Consider the following 18,166-nt stretch of genomic DNA (forward strand, 5'->3'; position numbering starts at 1 on the left):
GCAGATATTGCAGTGGAAAACAGCTGCCAGAAGGCATTCATCTTACTGTCTTCGCTAACAACCCTAGCGTCCAGCATTATGGGGTGCATCTCTGCAGCAAGGGCTAGTTCCAGTTTGAGCTGCTCTGCCACAGCAAATGGGAAGCTACAAATTGGTTTCCACGGGTGGAACTGCACCCTCAGGAATACTGCTGTGCTACTGCCAGATAAAGTGGCTTCAAAAGCTGGAGGTGGGAATGCAATTCCATTAAAAAAAAAAAAAAAATGAAAGTGTCTTACCACTACTGCACTTCCTGATGTCCTCTGTTTGTACCAGGAACGTTTTATGTACCTGCGTCTCTTAACCACACTGGAGAAGATGCTGAGGTAGGAAGGCTTGGAGATGTAGCTCAGCTAGTCAAACCCACAGCTGCCTTTAATGCTGTATGCCTCACTTCAGCTTTCATTGTGCAAAACAATCCCCAGTGTGACATGGATGCAGCCTGCTTTATTTCTGGGTGCAACAAGCCCTCAAATACCAGATTTGTGGCTTGATAAGCATAACTGTGCTGATCGGTCGGTCGGTCGCTTCAAAAGAAAACAGACTGCCTGGCAGGTATCCAAAGCTCCCAGGAAAGGATTCATCTGAGACCTTGAGAAGCTCTCTGACCTGGAAGAGGAAGTCCCTGGATGGGGTGGGACAAAGCCAGGCAACAGGACATTCTCCAGCCTCAGGAGGCAGAGCTGTGTGCTGTAGAAAGGGCACTGTGACATGAGCTTCTGGTGGAGTTCTCGGTGTGACAGGAATGGCCCCCCCAACCTCATCTCAGGTCAGGGATTTCCGCAGTTTCAGCCCCACCACCACGCCTTGTATCAGCAACTGGAGCGCAAGTGAGTCACGGGGTGCTCACCCTGGCCCGGAGTGGTCCATCTTCTACACAGCCTGTAGATGTCATTTGTAGATGTCTCCTGAGGAGACACTTCTGCCTTTCTCTCCTACGTTGTATTCTTTAATGCAGGAATATGCCCCTGGTTAATCTTCTCTGTAACAGCTTATTCAGCTCTCCGAGACAGAGAGGGAGCGAGAGAAAGAAATGCAGATGAACTAAACTAAAAAGTAATACCATTGACTACAAAGCAGAAGACCCAGAGACCAGCTCTTGGTTTTAGAGGGACAAAAGCAGATGCAGGAAGAAGTACATGGAAGTGTTTGCAGGTGAAAAGCTAGCACGAGACTAAAGCTTCCTGATCTTACCCAGTATCACTCTAAAGGCAGAGGATGCTAGCAGAGCTCATCTGAGATGTGCCAAGACATTTCATGAGTTCGAGTTGCTGATTCCACCCAGCTTAAAGATAGTGACTTCCATCCCTCTCCTGTTTTTCTGACTATCCAGATAGCAAACCATCACTAGAAGCCTCGTTCACTAGACAGTTGTCTGACAAGCCGCTCTGTGACAAAAAGCAACAAGACAATTCCCCAGGAGCACAGGCTGCCTGCGCGGATTCCATGCTTGCCAACAATCTCACACGGAGCAGAAACTAAAGCGAGCCCAAGAAAAGTCCGAGACCTCGCCAAGTGCTGTGAGTGCCACAGCAGCTCCACTGGCAGAAAACCTCCTGAGCTTCAGCTGGACTCGGGAAGGGATTTCCTAAAGCCTCTTTCCTCCACAGCTACCCCAGCAGCAGGCAGTGGAGCAGCACTGCCCAGCTTCCCTCCTGCAGCACTGCCAAGCAAAACAGCAGGCGCAATGCGACAATCAGCCTGCACCGTTGGCGCTGAGTGATCTGCACCAGAGGACCAAAAGAAGGAATAAGGCAATTAAACTCCAAAGAGAAACACATCATTTACTACCAGGGCGGGGCAGGCAGCGTGGTGTGTACTCTCCTGAAGTACTCCAGACGTGAGAGACGTAATTTCACCTCAAACACAGCAAGTGAAAAACATCTGAGGGTGGCACCCCAGCTCTTCTCCAGGGTGGCCAGCCGGCTACCCGAGCTGCTGAAACCACGAGCCAGAGCGTGGAGCATGACCACACCGGTGCCCAGCACCTTACGAAATGCACTGCTGGCACTGCTGCAGGGACAGCAGGGCTTGTTTCCACTGGAGCCGGTGCTGCTTTCAACCCCCCCAAACCAGAGATAACCCTTAGACTTGGTAGCATTGCCCAAATCCAGGAACAAACATTAAATCCAGAGGCACCCCACACCTGGCAGCACCCCCCAAACCTGGCAGCATGCACCCGACACAGCAACGTCCCCAAACCCTGAAGTTTCCCCGCAAATTGGCACCAACCTCCAGGCTCAGAAGCTACACCCCCCCCCGAAAAACCCCCAAGCCCAGGGGCACACCTTAAGCCTGCCGACAGTCCCCCAAGTCCAGAAAGAACCAAGGAGTGCCCTGTGGGACGGCGGCGCTGCGCCTGGAGGTGGGGGAGAGCTGTCGCAGGGGAGTGGGGAAGGGGTAGAGAGGAGGGGTGCAATGGGGCTGAGGGGGGGGTGCGTGTGAGCATGCCACTGGGGGAAAGCGCTGCTCCGGAGTGACACTGAACTGCAGCCTCCCGGGGCCAGCAAGGCCTGAAGCACATGGGCAAGGTGCTGGGCAGCTGGCCAAGGCCAGCTCATAGGGAGGAATTCCGGTCTGGGGAAGATGCTGCCAACCCTGGGGGAGAAGAGCAGGGAGACCCCCAGTCCCATCCCCTAAGACTGGCCCTTGAGAAGGGCAGAGGAGGATGATGGACAAACGAGTGTGGGATCTCCCAGTGCAGCTAAGATGAGCAGCCAACTTTATTGTGCTGGGGCATGGGGGCCAGCACTCAGGGCTGGCGCACGACTGGTCAGCAGCATCTTCCAGGCCGGCTGTATGGTTTTTGCGCCCGATGTTGTAACCGCGAGCGGTGTCGGATGCGGTCTGGCCCAGGGTGGCTGGAGCGGCTGCTGCTCTCGAGCACCAGAGCGCCACGGGACAGCCCCGACGCTGCCTGGCTGGCAGAGGTGGAGCTGCTCCTCTGGAGCGCCAGCAAACCGAGGAACAGCCCCAGCGCCATCTGCCAGGCAGTGCTGGGGCTGCTCGGCTCGACGCTTGGAGCTGGCACATGGCTGGTCCCACGGGGTTTGCCAGGCCGGCTGTATGGCTTTTGCGCCCGACGTTGTAACTGCGAGCGGTGCCGGATGCGGTCTGGCCCAAGGTGGCTGGAGCGGCTGCTGCTTTCAGGCCCTGGGGAGCTGCGGGATGGCCCCGGTGGTGTGTAGGTGATGGTGCTGGGCCTGCTGCTCTCAGGCACCAGGGAGCCATGGGACAGCCCCGATGCCGCCTGGCTGGCGGTTCTGATGCTGGCAAGCTCTGACTTGTCACTGGCGCCTGCGAGGGGGGGCAGGAAGGTCAGCAGCACGGCCACCCAGCCCCGGGGCAGGAGAGGCCATCGTGGTGCCCACAGCCCTCCTGAAGCCAAGCCCAACCTAAGTCCCTGCTACCAGGCCTAGCCTGGCCCCTGGCCCCAGCGCGGGGGACACCCGGGTGCTTTGCCTCTTACCAGGGCCCAGGCCAGCACAGCAGTCACACTGCCAGGTGGTTGCGCTGTTCCTCAGGTAGGAGCAGCGCCTGTGGATGCCTTTGGCTGCGCAGGAGCTACACAGGAGCATCTGCCAGGACCTGGGGAAGCAAAGGGGTTGCTGGTTGTGAGGACAAAGTGTCGCAAGCACCGGATTGCCTGGCAGAACCCTTCTTCTTAGTCCTTCCTCCCTGAGCACGTGGGGAGACAGAGATCCCATGCAGAGCCCTAGATCGCTGCTTTGGCAACTCACCCCTCTTCCTCTGCCTGCTCCCTGCCTCCCAGACAAAGGCACTTGCTGGCATTGCAGCGGATGTGCCTCTGATACACCAGTCCAAATGCCTGGTCGCTCTCCCGTGACGGTTGTCTGCTGGAGAAGGAAGGGAAAGTCTTGAGCCCCGGCTGCCCCAGCATCAGGCAGATCCAGGCCGTTCCTGCCCTTCTGCCCACACCCTGTTGCCAGCTCCTCCACGCAGCAGAGGACAAAGAGTCAGGGGACAGCAGGCGGCCAGGCCTGCCCTGGCCTGGCACCACGCTTGCGCCTGACGTCTTGTGAGTCGGGAAGAGAAAAACGAACCTCTTGGAGATTCGAATCCCCATGGTGAGCATTTCCATCACGAACTCATCTTTGCTTTGGCAACGCAAGCAGCGGAAGCAGACGCCGGCATGGATAGCCTGCTTCTGGATGCAGGTCCGGTGGAACCAGGCGTGTTGGCATGCTGGGCACACCATGGTGTGGTAGGACTTTTTGTCCTCCACGAGGCCCAGGCAGATGATGCAGGTGGTGTTGTGCTCTGGAGCGGCCTGCACTGCCTGCTCTGGGCGGTGCTCCCAGCAGAAGGACCTGGGAGAAGGATGGAAGGGATGGGCAAGGTGAGGTGACAAGTGCCGAGTCCTTCCCCGGTGACGGCGAGGAGGGCAGAGGAGGTGTGAAGGAGCCCCAGCTCCTGTCCGGGCTCAGGCTCGGGCTGTGGCAAGCTGATGGGAAGCGTCCCTGTGGGTTCCTCGCTTGCTGGTAGGTGGGGAGGCTCCTGCACGAGGGCCGGCAGCCCTTACCTGTACAGCCCGAAGAACTGGGTGACACATTCACCCTCTGAGGCGCAAGGGAGATGGAAGCTGCGGTCGCACCCCTTCTGCTGGCAGGTGATGGCGGCGCCCGTCTCGCCGCAAACGAAGCAGCGCTGGAAAGAGCAGAGCAGCCCCCCTCAGCGGCAGGCTCAGGGCCTGCGTGGCTGGCCCCACGCCTCCGGGCCGGGCGCAGGCTGTGGGCATTGCTGGCTCACAGCCCGCAGATCGGCCTGGTCCACGAAGCTTTGGCCTGTGCCGGAGCCTCTGCGGAGCTGCTGGGAGCAGGCGTTTGTCCCAGAGCTGGTGGAAGGGCTGGGATTTCTTTCCGGGGCTCCAGGTGGAGCTCCCGCAAGCCTCTCCTGCTACAAGCCTCCCGGCTCTTGCCAGATGCTCACCTTCTGGGCTGCCTCCTGGATTGCGCGTCTGGTGTCCTCAGTGAGAAACCCGTTCCTGCTCTCTTGTGGAAAAAGCCCGCTGGCAAGGAACTGCAGAGCAGAGGAGGCCAGGAGCTCATGAGATCAGCAAGGAGGGGACTATCCCTGGCCGAAAGCCGGACGGAGCCCCAGGACAACTCACCAGGCAATAGGTGTGGGCACAGAGCCCCTTCTTTGCGCTTTTGCACCCACAGATATCCGGGTCAGCCTCTGCCCGGCGACACAGCATGCATGCTGGAGGGGAGAGAGCAAATGCCGCTGGGAATGAGCACCTCTGCAGGGCTGAGGGAAGCGTCCCCCAAAGCCTGGCTCTGTCCACGCCTAGCTGGCCTAGCTTGGCCGGATGCAGACTGCCCTGACAGCCCCTCTGCCAGCCATGGGGAGCTGTGGGGAGGGATACTTCGCTCTCACCTTGCTCCCTCGAGTCGGGGTCCTGCTGCTTCATCGCGAACGTGGTGCACATGGACAGCAAGTGCTTGGAGAGGCTCTGCCGCAGCAGTGCCGGGGTTTCTCCTCTGCACACTCCTCTGCCAACCCTTAGAGAGCAGTGGGACACGGTGAGCTTGTATCGCAGGCCCCGGAGCCCCAAGGAGTGCGGCTCCCCTCCTCCCTCGGCAGCCCTGGGCAAGCCCCTTCTTCCCCTGCCCTCTCCTCACCTCGCCAGGTCGCAAGGCCACAGCCCAGCAGCCCTTTATCCAGGCCTTGGCGACGGGTCACAGTGGCCACTCTGACATCACCAGCACTCGTCTGTGTGTGCCCCCAGTATGGGCAGGGGTGCCCTCGGCTACCTGCCGCCCCCTGTGACACGGCCACCTCGGCACCCGAGTCAGGGGGGTGGCTGCTTTTGCACCCGTACGGGGCTGCAGTGCTGGCACCGGTCGCCCAGAGAGGCTGTGGAGTTTCCAGCCTTGGAGACAGGCCCAAGCCAGCGGGATAAGGGCCTGAGCAGCCTGCTCCAGGGGACCCTGCTTCAGCAGGTGCTTGGACTAGATGGGCTCCTCTGTTGCAGGTGGAGTCATGCGCTTCACTGGCGAGAGAGCAGCAGCAATATGTTTAGTGATATAAACCAGGGATTTAACAAAGTATGGTAGCGAACGTGACAATGGTTAGTGGTTTAACAAGATTCGATGGCAAAGTACGCTTGATTATTTACTGCAGAGAGGACAGGGCGAGACAAAACTGCCAGGGAGACCCTCCCGTTGACTCATGAGGTTCAGAAAGGACCTCCTTGCTTTCTAAACTCCTTCCTAGAGCTCTGAGTCTAGGTGCGGCTGGATCCAGTCCTAGTGCAAGTCTTGATCAACAGTATATGCCTAAAGGATTATATACGCGCAATCAATCCTTTATATCACTTAGCTGAGATTTCAAAGTTTAGCGTGCAATTGATCGCTTACTGAGGATCTGCTGTGGCAAGGAATCTCTCCACCTCAAGGAGTAACCTAATACTCAAGGGGAGATCCTGGCGTGCAGCCCACGGCCGTGCAGGAGAGCTCAGTGGGCGAGGGGCTGTCCACTATTTATCGAGTAAGATGATTGACTGCTAGTCGTATTTGCGTGCCAGCAAGACCCCTGGGTCACTGTTCCAGACAGCCCCCGGCTGCCGTGTTGCCATCCGTCCCCCAAAGTCCAGCGAAAGCTGGATGCAGCCATCGTGACCCCCACTGGTGGCTGTGGCTTCAGGTGTGGGGGGAGCACACCGCCACACCCTCCAACCTCAACCATTCTGGGCTTCTGTGCAAGGCAGCCTTGCACGTGCTGGCAGGGACCTTGGTGATCGCAGGCAGGCCTAAAGTGCCGAGCACGGGAACGGGAACGGGGCCAACTGCACGGGGATGTGGACAGTACTGAGTGGGGACTAGGATGTACTGAGCAAAGGGCAGGGACCTTGCAAAGTTTGGCGCTTGTGGACATTGCAAGCGCGTGACAGGGGTGGCACCAAGCACAGAGATGGGGACCTCACTGAGTGTGCAGTTAGGGACAGCGCTGAGCATGGGATACTGGTTTTGGATGGGACAGAGTTAATTTTCTTCATAGCAGCTTGTACGGTGCCCTGTTTTGGATTTGTGAGCAAAAGAGCATCGGCAACACACTGATGTTTTAGCTATGGCTGAACAGTGTGTGCACAGTGTCAAGGCCTTTTCTGCTTCTCACACAGCCCCGCCAGCGAGTAGGCTGGGAGTGCACAAGCTGCTGGGAGGGGACACAGCCGGGACAGCTGACCCCAAATGACCAGTCCCATACCTTATGGCAAAGTGCTCAGCAATGAAATTGCGAGCTGTTGTTGCTCCTGGACTGGCTAGGCATCGGTCAGCTGGTGGTGAGCAACTGTGGTTTTTTGCATCACTTGCTTTCTTTTTGTTTTGTTTTGTTTTGTTTTGTTTTCCTTAGCGAACTGTCTTTATCTCAACCTATGAGGTTTTGCATTTGTACCCCTCTGATTCTCTCCTCCTCCGTCAGACTGCAGAGGAGAGTGAGTGAGCGTCTGTGTGGGGCTTAGCTGCCTACCGGGGTTAAACCATGCCAGCATGGGACGTGGGTGCTGCTGAGCATGGGGCTGGGGACCCCACTGAATGGGGGGCCAGGGCCGAGCTGAGGGGTAGTGCTCTCATAGAGCGCGGAGGCCAGGGTCGAGCGTGGGGCTGGGGCCAGTGCCGAGCACAGGGATGGGGACAGCAGTGACAATGGCATGGGAAGGGTGCCTGGCGTGGTGGACGGGTATGGCTCTGAGCCCCAGGAGATGCGGGGAGAGCCGAGGAGATGCAGGACGGCCTCTCCCCCGAGCACGTCCGGCACCAGGAGGGGTCTCACGGAGGTTGTGCCCTCTCTGCTGCTCGGCGTGAAAAAGCACTGGCCCTGGGGTCCCAGGGAAATTGCAAGGCCTCACCACAGAAGCTGTGTGGTCCATTTAACTCTCCCCTCTCCAGAAAGGCTATGCAGGGGATTTAAATCAAGGGAAGTTGTGTAGTGAATGAGGAAGCAGTAAAATGTCAGCGTGCCAGATCAATCAGCAGTGGATGACTCTGTGCTGCCCTCGCACTGATGGTCCAACCCTGCTCCCACATCTGTGCGCACTTGGCAAGGTGACCGGTCCCTGCCCTCCTGCCCTGGTTGTGCTCTGTAGCTCTTGGCAGGGTTTTGAGGGACTTTGGCCCTTGGATTCTGCTCCTTCAAATATGTCCCCTGTCCAGAAGCTTTCCAGCCTGCCACTGCCAAAGGGACAGCCCAATTCAGCACCCATCACCAGACACCACAGGCCTGGGTCCATATTCCTGCTCACAGCAGTCGTAACACAACCTGCACCTTTCGCAGCTGCACTACTGTCACGAGCCCAGAGCTGCTGGCTGTCCCGCAGAGCGTGTCCTGACAGCAGTCCATGTCCGCAGAGGAACATAAAGATATTGTCTTGCGTTTGCTGCAAGAGGGAAAAAACCTCAGCAGCCCCGGACTCCTCCAAGGAAGCTACCTGAGCAGTTTTGTGTATGTTGGAGGCAGGTCAATGCCCGCTAGCTCCCTGGGACTCCTCCCAGGCATCTCCCACGGTGTTGTGTCCTCCCCCAGTAGGCAGCAAAAGGATAGAAGCATAGCATGGTTTGGGTTGGAAAGGACCTTCAAAGATCACCTGGTCCAACCTCCTGCCACGGGCAGGGACATCTTCCACTAGATCAGGTTGCTCAAAGCCCCCTCCAACCTGACTTTGAACACTCCCAATCCACCGCTTCTCTAGGCAACACGTGCCACTGTGTCACCACCCTCAGCGTAAAACGTTTATTCCTCATGTCCAATTTAAACCTGCCCTCTTTCCGTTTAAAACCCTCGCCCCTTCTCCTGTCACTACAGACCCTGGTAAAAAGTCTCGCCGTGCCTTTCTCGTGAGCCCCCTTTACATACCGAAAGGCCGCAGTAAGGTCTCCCTGGAGCCTTCTCCTCTCTAGGCTGAACACCCGCAACTCTCTCAGCGTTTCTGCACAGGAGAGCTGTTCCAGCCCTGGGATCCTCCGCTGGACCTGCTCTAACAGGTCCATGTCTTTCTTGCGCTGGGGACCCCGGAGCTGGATGCAGTGCTCCAGGTGGGGTCTCAGGAGAAGGGAGTGGTGATGTACATGACGTACCCATGCCATCTCCCTGCGCGTCAACCCCGGAACCCAGCTGGGAAGCTGGATGTCCATCGCCTCCAGCCACGTCTGTAAACAAACCAGAGAAAGTCCCGTGAAATCCCGTAAAAATACTTCTTCAGATCTGAACGGCAGTGAATGCAGTTGAAACGCAGGATTGCTCCATGTCGCAATAGGGGTGCCAAGGGAAGGCGAGAGCCAGAAAGAGCTTTCCGTCCTGGCACATTCCGTGTTGGAGCAGTGCCTGGACGTTTTCAACGTCAGAGCTGGGCTCTGGCAAGAATGAGGGAGAGTGTTGGCATTGTTAGGTGAGCAGGCAAGCGCAGCTCCCCTTGTGCCACGGAACAGCTGGAGCACCAAGGCTGTCACTCACCCCATCCCACTACCACAGGCAGCATTGGCAAGCTTGGCTTGCTGCTCACCTGAACTCTATTGCTGCTCACAGCCCCCTTCCCAACTCCTCTCCTGCTGCATTCTACTTCTGCAGGGCACAGTGTTCCTAAACATTGTCGTTTTGAGAGGAAAGAGGCACAACCAATGCCTAAAGAGAAGCAGCCTTGCTAATTTTGCAGTTAACCTCACCGTGCTGTATTTTCTGTGCGGAGCAGTTCCTACATGTGTCTGCTTTGGTTTTGCATCAAAAACTGGTTTTGCTTATGAGAGGCCTTGCAACAGGGTTTGTCAGCCTGGCTTTGCCTCATACCTCTCCTCCTTCTGCTTGCTGGCCGTGGCTCCTCCTGGCTCTGCCACGGTGGAGAGCACAGCAGGGGTCTTTCAGGAGGCACATCTGTCTGGCGTGGCACGGCCACCTCTCTTCCGTGGTCAGCAGGCCCTTCTGAGTGCAGCTCTGGAAAGCAAAAGCATGAGGAATGATGCGCGTTGGGGTCAGCTGAGCTTTCAAAGTCATGACTACAGCGGATGATTCAGTAGGGCAAACTAGATCCAAAGAATGTGCCGGCACATGGCTTCTGTGCAGTAAGAAAGGGAAAAACTATACCGCTACAAAAAATGGACATTGGTTGTCCCCGTCAGTCCTCTGATGCCATGTGCTCTGCAACCCCTGTGCCCTCCTTGGGAAGGATTCCTAAGCCACTGTGTCACGCAGAAGTCGTCAGACCACTAGGTCTCACCGTGAAGAAGAACAAACGGTTCTTGGTTGAGTCTGTGGTGACAAGGCAAATGCAGTAGAAGGACACTGACAGCCCATCTGCTAACCGTCTCTGTTGAAAAGGTGTGTGTCTCTTCATCACCTGATCTTCCTGAGAGGAAAAGGCAGAAAAGGGAAAACACAATCGATTGGGTCAGGACAACCATGTTCTGTTCCTACCCCTGCCAGAAAAGCCCTTGAGGAAGGAAACAGCACATCTGAAACGCGTCTGCTTGATTGGAATTGTACCCGCCTCCTACAGCAGAGCTAAGAAACCTTCCTCAGAAAATCACAGAATCATAAAAGAAGGGTTATCCAGTACACAAGATGATCTGCACTTGTCAGTGGGAAGGGCACGAGACCAAAACTTCCCCACCAGACCAGGTCAAATGGTATCTCAGCGGAGAAAAGCCTCTGTGCGGCTGGGCAGCAGGGCAGCAGGCTCAGCGGGGCCCGAGCTGCGGGAATGTTCACAACCCTCAGGCGACGTCTGATGAGCCTCTGGAAAGAGCAAAGAAAGCAGCCCTAGCTTGTTTCCCCGAGCGTGCACTGAAACCTGAGGAAAGGTCACTGAACCTCTGGAAAAAGGTCACCCTCCTTAGCCTAGTTTGTTAGTGCTAAAAGCAGCGAATTCAAGGGTGTTCTAATGGCAAGGGTTAGAGAACCTTAACCCGAGGTGATGTTCCCAGCTGCATCTGGAATGAAGTGTCGTAGGGGCGCTTGGATCCATGAGGTTTTGGGGTTAGGTGAAATTAAACCCCCTTGTCTCGTCGCACTCGGTGGGTTGCGAGGGAGGTGAATCTTTTCATCCCCCAAAGGCATGAGTCCCGCTCAGCGGAGCTGCCAATGCAATGAGCCACAGGAATGACTCAGAGGAACAATATAACGGAGTTTTATTAACAATCTAGGGGCTAGGTGTCAACAAGTGGCAACTGTGCGGATAACGGGTAAAACACTTGCCATAAGCAGCGACTAGGACAACCGACAACTAGGCAAATTGGTCTGGCAAAGGCAACAACCGGTTTTATAAGGCATGAATTTCTTAAGAGGAAAGGAGAAGAAGAAAAGAAGGACAGAAGGAAAAGAAGGAGAGGAGAGGAGAGGCTAGGATAGGTATCACTACCCTTGGATGCTGCGATGTCGTCACAGGGATGGCTCCTTAGTCCGCAGGTCTTGGTCCACAGGTGGTGGGTCGACCCCGGTGTGGCGCGCATGCTCACCTTTCTACTGTTCTGCCCCTCAGGGACCACCCTTGGGGCGGAAACACGCAGATGAGCTTTGCACCTGCGCAGTCCATTGTTTAGAAGGTTCAGGGGTTCTGTCTGCGCAGTCTGTCTCCACAGAGTTCTGGAATTGGGCTGGGGGGAGCTCCTCCTCCGTCCAAGGTGTATGGCGCACGGCCAAAGCAGCCGCTGGAAAGTTACCAGAGGAGGTAGGGGGAAGCAATCCACCGCTGTAAAAAATATAGAAGCTTAGCTAGAAGAAAACTTATGTGAACTAGAAAGCTGCTTAAGGCCTAGAACTGTTTCAAAGCCTATAATCGTGGGAAAGGGGTTTCTAATCAAGGTAATAATAGGTAATGAAGCTAACTGACCATGGCAACGTACAATGCTGCTACGTTCCTTGTACAGTCCCTACCCACCCGGACAACAGGCCCGGGAATATCAATCTTATCAAGAAGGTTGTTATGGAGAGGTGTATCCCCAGCGAGCGTACTGCGTATGCCTGCAAGAAGAGGGTCATTCAGCGAACACGGGTGCGAGACCACTGACGACCACCAGAGACCCCTGAGGACCACCAACTCAAATCACTGAGCATGCGTGACGGGGAGGAGAAGATAGAAATGGATTCTAAGAAAGGATTATCATAGGACTGCCTGTTCTTGGAAAAATAATGAATATGTATATTTTGAGTCTAGATAACCTGTGTGTTGGTAATCCCTGTATGCACGTTTGGTGGAGCTGTTTCCCCCGTGCATCCAGCGCTGCAATAAAGCAAACCTAGGGTAACTCGCGTCTGGTAGATTTCTTTTACAACCGCCTCACCTCCGCAGTGCCCGCACCGCCCCCCCTTCCCTCCCCCCCAAAAAACCCAACCATGAGTTCTTTGAGACAAAACAGGGGATTTGTGGCTTTCCAACAGTCTCTGACACCCCTTCAGCATCCTACCTGCCTGCACATCAGCACGCTCCCTGCCATCCTCGGGCTCAGGTGCTTTCGGCTGCAGCTGCCTCTGTGCTCACTGTTTGGCCACCACTCTTCTGTGGATTTCTCTCTGCCTTTGAGTCTGAGGACAACAACGTGGCATCCTCTGGGCTGCGGGAGGGGAAAAAAAATCCAGGTTGCTTCCTGTACGTGACTGCTACTTAGGCTACAGGCCGGCCAGATTTGTACAGAGAGCTTTAACTAGATTTAGTGGGGGATGAGGAGGAGGGAAAGGAAGAAGAGGAGGAGGAGGAGCAAAAAGATGATGAGGAAGACCAGGAGAAGAATAAACTGGAGAAAGGGGAAGGGGGAGGAGGAAAAGTAAGATCGGGGGGAAGAAGAACAGGAGGAGGAAAACCAGGAAGAAAACGAACAGCAGCTCTCCTCAATCATGCACGCCCCTTCACGGGTGTCTCACAGGCACCCTGAACATCACGCACAGGGTCTTCCTTGAGAAGGACCAAAGGTGGACGAATGGGCCAGATGTGGGTGGATGCAAGGGGCGTGGGGGGGGGAAGCAGGGCGGAAAAAAGGAGCAGGGAAATCACAGTCTCAGAGGTTCATTCAAGTTGGAAAGGTCACCAGGAGGCCCCAGGCCTGCGTCCTGCGGCGCCAGGCAGCTCCAGCGAGGATGTCAGTCCATGATGCTGGGGGGTTCCTCCAGTGGGGTCTAGAAAGCCTCCGAGGATGGAGGCCTGAAACAGCGTTGCTTAACAGCATCGCCTTGGCCGCTATTTGAACGGTTGTGGCTGTAGCAGCATGGCTCCCTCCCCACCATCGTCTGTTCACATTGCTCTAAATAGCTTCGCAACATCAGCAAACATTGCCGCCTGATGCTCTCTCCCTTTACAAGTCTTCCAAGGAGACATGAAACAACACAGGGTGTGCTGCAGGTCTGCGAGGGACCCCAGCAGGATCTCCCTTGACCGCGAGAGTTGCTAGTTATTCCGGGTGGGTGTGAAGATGCAGGGAAGTGGAATCAAAGAAGCCGTTTGGGTTGGCAGGAGAGACAGCGGCTTCAACAAAGCAGCTTCAGCAGCAGCTAGCAAGGAGGAGTTGTGGAAGGAGCTGCATGCTCCGCGACACTGGCACCTGCCTGAACCTGTCTGACCTGCCTCTGGAAAAAGAGCAAAACGCAAGGGAAATGTTTCTCCTCCAAAGCTACAAGTTGCTGGGCTACAAGGCAAAGGAGAACTGAAAAGAAATGGAAGAAAATAGACACCGAGCAGGAATTTTGTGTTTCTTTTCCTTTGGTGACTCTTGCTAAGAAAAGGACCAGCAGCTCCACAGCCTGCGAAATGCATGGTATTTCATATGGCAACACTAGCCCTGCATTTGGGGGACAGGGCACCCACGACCTCTTTTTCGTTACTGCACCTAAACCCCTGTGCATTTCACACCTCCTTACAAGTAGAGGGAGAACGGGAACGACATAAGGCGAATACCTACTTGCCAATTTCTCTCAGCAATTTTGCCTAGTGATTGCGTACATGGGGTTTTGCATGCAGAAATTTCTGAAGAAGCCTTCCCGGCAAGTCCTGCAATTTCAAAAAGCCATTAAAGGACAAGGCCTCTGTTAACTCGATGCTGCTGTGCTTTTAAGAAAGATCACTGCATGACACTAAACCATCTTTCCTTCCCCCACAGGGTTTCTAATCAAGGTAATAATAGGTAATGAAGCTAACTGACCATGGCAACGTACAATGCTGCTACGTTCCTTGTACAGTCCCTACCCAACCGGACAACAGGCCCGGGGATATCAATCTTATCAAGAAGGTTGTTATGGAGAGCTGTATCCCCAGCGAGCGTACTGCGTATGCCTGCAAGAAGAGGGTCATTCAGCGAACACGGGTGCGAGACCACTGACGACCACCAGAGACCCCTGAGGACCACCAACTCAAATCACTGAGCATGCGTGACGGGGAGGAGAAGATAGAAATGGATTCTAAGAAAGGATTATCATAGGACTGCCTGTTCTTGGAAAAATAATGAATATGTATATTTTGAGTCTATATAACCTGTGTGTTGGTAATCCCTGTATGCACGTTTGGTGGAGCTGTTTCCCCCGTGCATCCAGCGCTGCAATAAAGCAAACCTAGGGTAACTCGCGTCTGGTAGATTTCTTTTACAACCGCCTCACCTCCGCAGTGCCCGCACCGCCCCCCCTTCCCTGCCCCCTCCCCCCAAAAACAACCATGAGTTCTTTGAGACAAAACAGGGGATTTGTGGCTTTCCAACAGTCTCTGACACCCCTTCAGCATCCTACCTGTCTGCACATCAGCACGCTCCCTGCCATCCTCGGGCTCAGGTGCTTTCGGCTGCAGCTGCCTCTGTGCTCACTGTTTGGCCACCACTCTTCTGTGGATTTCTCTCTGCCTTTGAGTCTGAGGACAACAACGTGGCATCCTCTGGGCTGCGGGAGGGGAAAAAAAATCCAGGTTGCTTCCTGTACGTGACTGCTACTTAGGCTACAGGCCGGCCAGATTTGTACAGAGAGCTTAAACTAGATTTAGTGGGGGATGAGGAGGAGGGAAAGGAAGAAGAGGAGGAGGATGAGCAAAAAGATGATGAGGAAGACCAGGAGAAGAATAAACTGGAGAAAGGGGAAGGGGGAGGAGGAAAAGTAAGATCGGGGGGAAGAAGAACAGGAGGAGGAAAACCAGGAAGAAAACAAACAGCAGCTCTCCTCAATCATGCACGCCCCTTCACGGGTGTCTCACAGGCACCCTGAACATCACGCACAGGGTCTTCCTTGAGAAGGACCAAAGGTGGACGAATGGGCCAGATGTGGGTGGATGCAAGGGGCGTGGGGGGGGGAAGCAGGGCGGAAAAAAGGAGCAGGGAAATCACAGTCTCAGAGGTTCATTCAAGTTGGAAAGGTCACCAGGAGGCCCCAGGCCTGCGTCCTGCGGCGCCAGGCAGCTCCAGCGAGGATGTCAGTCCATGATGCTGGGGGGTTCCTCCAGTGGGGTCTAGAAAGCCTCCGAGGATGGAGGCCTGAAACAGCGTTGCTTAACAGCATCGCCTTGGCCGCTATTTGAACGGTTGTGGCTGTAGCAGCATGGCTCCCTCCCCACCATCGTCTGTTCACATTGCTCTAAATAGCTTCGCAACATCAGCAAACATTGCCGCCTGATGCTCTCTCCCTTTACAAGTCTTCCAAGGAGACATGAAACAACACAGGGTGTGCTGCAGGTCTGCGAGGGACCCCAGCAGGATCTCCCTTGACCGCGAGAGTTGCTAGTTATTCCGGGTGGGTGTGAAGATGCAGGGAAGTGGAATCAAAGAAGCCGTTTGGGTTGGCAGGAGAGACAGCGGCTTCAACAAAGCAGCTTCAGCAGCAGCTAGCAAGGAGGAGTTGTGGAAGGAGCTGCATGCTCCGCGACACTGGCACCTGCCTGAACCTGTCTGACCTGCCTCTGGAAAAAGAGCAAAACGCAAGGGAAACGTTTCTCCTCCAAAGCTACAAGTTTCTGGGCTACAAGGCAAAGGAGAACTGAAAAGAAATGGAAGAAAATAGACACCGAGCAGGAATTTTCTGTTTCTTTTCCTTTGGTGACTCTTGCTAAGAAAAGGACCAGCAGCTCCACAGCCTGCGAAATGCATGGTATTTCATATAGCAACACTAGCCCTGCATTTGGGGGACAGGGCACCGACGACCTCTTTTTCGTTACTGCACCTAAACCCCTGTGCATTTCACACCTCCTTACAAGTAGAGGGAGAACGGGAACGACATAAGGCGAATACCTACTTGCCAATTTCTCTCAGCAATTTTGCCTAGTGATTGCGTACATGGGGTTTTGCATGCAGAAATTTCTGAAGAAGCCTTCCCGGCAAGTCCTGCAATTTCAAAAAGCCATTAAAGGACAAGGCCTCTGTTAACTCGATGCTGCTGTGCTTTTACGAAAGATCACTGCATGACACTAAACCATCTTTCCTTCCCCCACAGTGTTGCGTATCTGGGGACTGATAGAGCATCCGTGACAAGAAGTCCGATTCCTGTAAGCAGCAGCAGGTTGGTACCCATCAGCATTGGTAAAGACAGGATGCAGATAAGAATCCAGCAGCCTGCTGAATGATGGTGAATTGGTTTTCGCAATCTGTTGGTAAAACCCAAGCAAAATAAGCTTAGGGAGTCAGGAGGTAAACTGAAGCATTAATGTCACGTACAAGCAAGAAATCGGTAACGATGGGGAAATGATGGTCAAGTGTGCAGATACTGCAGTGGAAAACAGCTGCCAGAAGTCATTCATCTTACTGTCTTCGCTAACAACCCTAGCGTCCAGCATTATGGGGTGCATCTCTGCAGCAAGGGCTAGTTCCAGTTTGAGCTGCTCTGCCACAGCAAATGGGAAGCTACAAATTGGTTTCCACGGGTGGAACTGCACTCTCAGGAATACTGCTGTGCTACTGCCAGATAAAGTGGCTTCAAAAGCTGGAGGTGGGAATGCAATTCCATTAAAAAAAAAAAAAAAAAATGAAAGTGTCTTACCACTACTGCACTTCCTGATGTCCTCTGTTCGTACCAGGAACGTTTTATGTACCTGCGTCTCTTAACCACACTGGAGAAGATGCTGAGGTAGGAAGGCTTGGAGATGTAGCTCAGCTAGTCAAACCCACAGCTGCCTTTAATGCTGTATGCCTCACTGCAGCTTTCATTGTGCAAAACAATCCCCAGTGTGACATGGATGCAGCCTGCTTTATTTCTGGGTGCAACAAGCCCTCAAATACCAGATTTGTGGCTTGATAAGCATAACTGTGCTGATCGGTCGGTCGCTTCAAAAGAAAACAGACGGCCTAGCAGGTATCCAAAGCTCCCAGGAAAGGATTCATCTGAGCCCTTGAGAAGCTCTCTGACCTGGAAGAGGAAGTCCCTGGATGGGGTGGGACAAAGCCAGGCAACAGGACATTCTCCAGCCTCAGGAGGCAGAGCTGTGTGCTGTAGAAAGGGCACTGTGACATGAGCTTCTGGTGGAGTTCTCGGTGTGACAGGAATGCCCCCCCTAACCTCATCTCAGGTCAGGGATTTCCGCAGTTTCAGCCCCACCACCACGCCTTGTATCAGCAACTGGAGCGCAAGTGAGTCACGGGGTGCTCACCCTGGCCCGGAGCGGTCCATCTTCTACACAGCCTGTAGATGTCATTTGTAGATGTCTCCTGAGGAGACACTTCTGCCTTTCTCTCCTACGTTGTATTCTTCAATGCAGGAATATGCCCCTGGTTAATCTTCTCTGTAACAGCTTATTCAGCTCTCCGAGACAGAGAGGGAGCGAGAGAAAGAAATGCAGATGAACTAAACTAAAAAGTAATACCATTGACTACAAAGCAGAAGACCCAGAGACCAGCTCTTGGTTTTAGAGGGACAAAAGCAGATGCAGGAAGAAGTACATGGAAGTGTTTGCAGGTGAAAAGCTAGCACGAGACTAAAGCTTCCTGATCTTACCCAGTATCACTCTAAAGGCAGAGGATGCTAGCAGAGCTCATCTGAGATGTGCCAAGACATTTCATGAGTTCGAGTTGCTGATTCCACCCAGCTTAAAGATAGTGACTTCCATCCCTCTCCTGTTTTTCTGACTATCCAGATAGCAAACCATCACTAGAAGCCTCGTTCACTAGACAGTTGTCTGACAAGCCGCTCTGTGACAAAAAGCAACAAGACAATTCCCCAGGAGCAC

General features: G+C 54.4%; 1 protein-coding gene across 1 annotated transcript; it reads right to left on the bottom strand.

The window, feature by feature from the left end:
- Nucleotides 1-2,812: 2,812 nt before the first annotated feature.
- On the bottom strand, nucleotides 2,813-10,967 carry LOC129200016 (uncharacterized). The gene is made up of 12 exons (XM_054811273.1): nucleotides 10,271-10,967; nucleotides 9,844-9,987; nucleotides 8,722-9,209; nucleotides 8,306-8,440; nucleotides 5,440-5,564; nucleotides 5,171-5,262; nucleotides 4,990-5,079; nucleotides 4,583-4,707; nucleotides 4,104-4,370; nucleotides 3,780-3,893; nucleotides 3,509-3,627; nucleotides 2,813-3,336 (listed from the first exon to the last, which is right to left on the bottom strand). The coding sequence occupies exons 1-12, from the start codon at nucleotides 10,385-10,387 to the stop codon at nucleotides 2,813-2,815; spliced, it is 2,340 nt and encodes a 779-aa protein (XP_054667248.1). The 5' UTR covers nucleotides 10,388-10,967.
- Between the last annotated feature and the right edge of the window lie 7,199 nt (nucleotides 10,968-18,166).

Source organism: Grus americana (assembly GCF_028858705.1).
Source record: "Grus americana isolate bGruAme1 chromosome 26 unlocalized genomic scaffold, bGruAme1.mat SUPER_26_unloc_2, whole genome shotgun sequence".
Taxonomy (NCBI): Eukaryota; Metazoa; Chordata; class Aves; order Gruiformes; family Gruidae; genus Grus; species Grus americana.

Coding starts and splice junctions, on each gene's coding strand:
- LOC129200016 (XM_054811273.1), bottom strand. CDS start 10,387: ATGAAGAGACACACACCTTTTCAACAGAGACGGTTAGCAGATGGGCTG. Junction 8,441..8,721: donor GTGGATTGGGAGTGTTCAAA/GTCAGGTTGGAG, acceptor TCCCTCTTGCAG/CAAACGCAAGACAATATCTT. Junction 3,628..3,779: donor GAGCAGGCAGAGGAAGAGGG/GTGAGTTGCCAA, acceptor TTGCTTCCCCAG/GTCCTGGCAGATGCTCCTGT.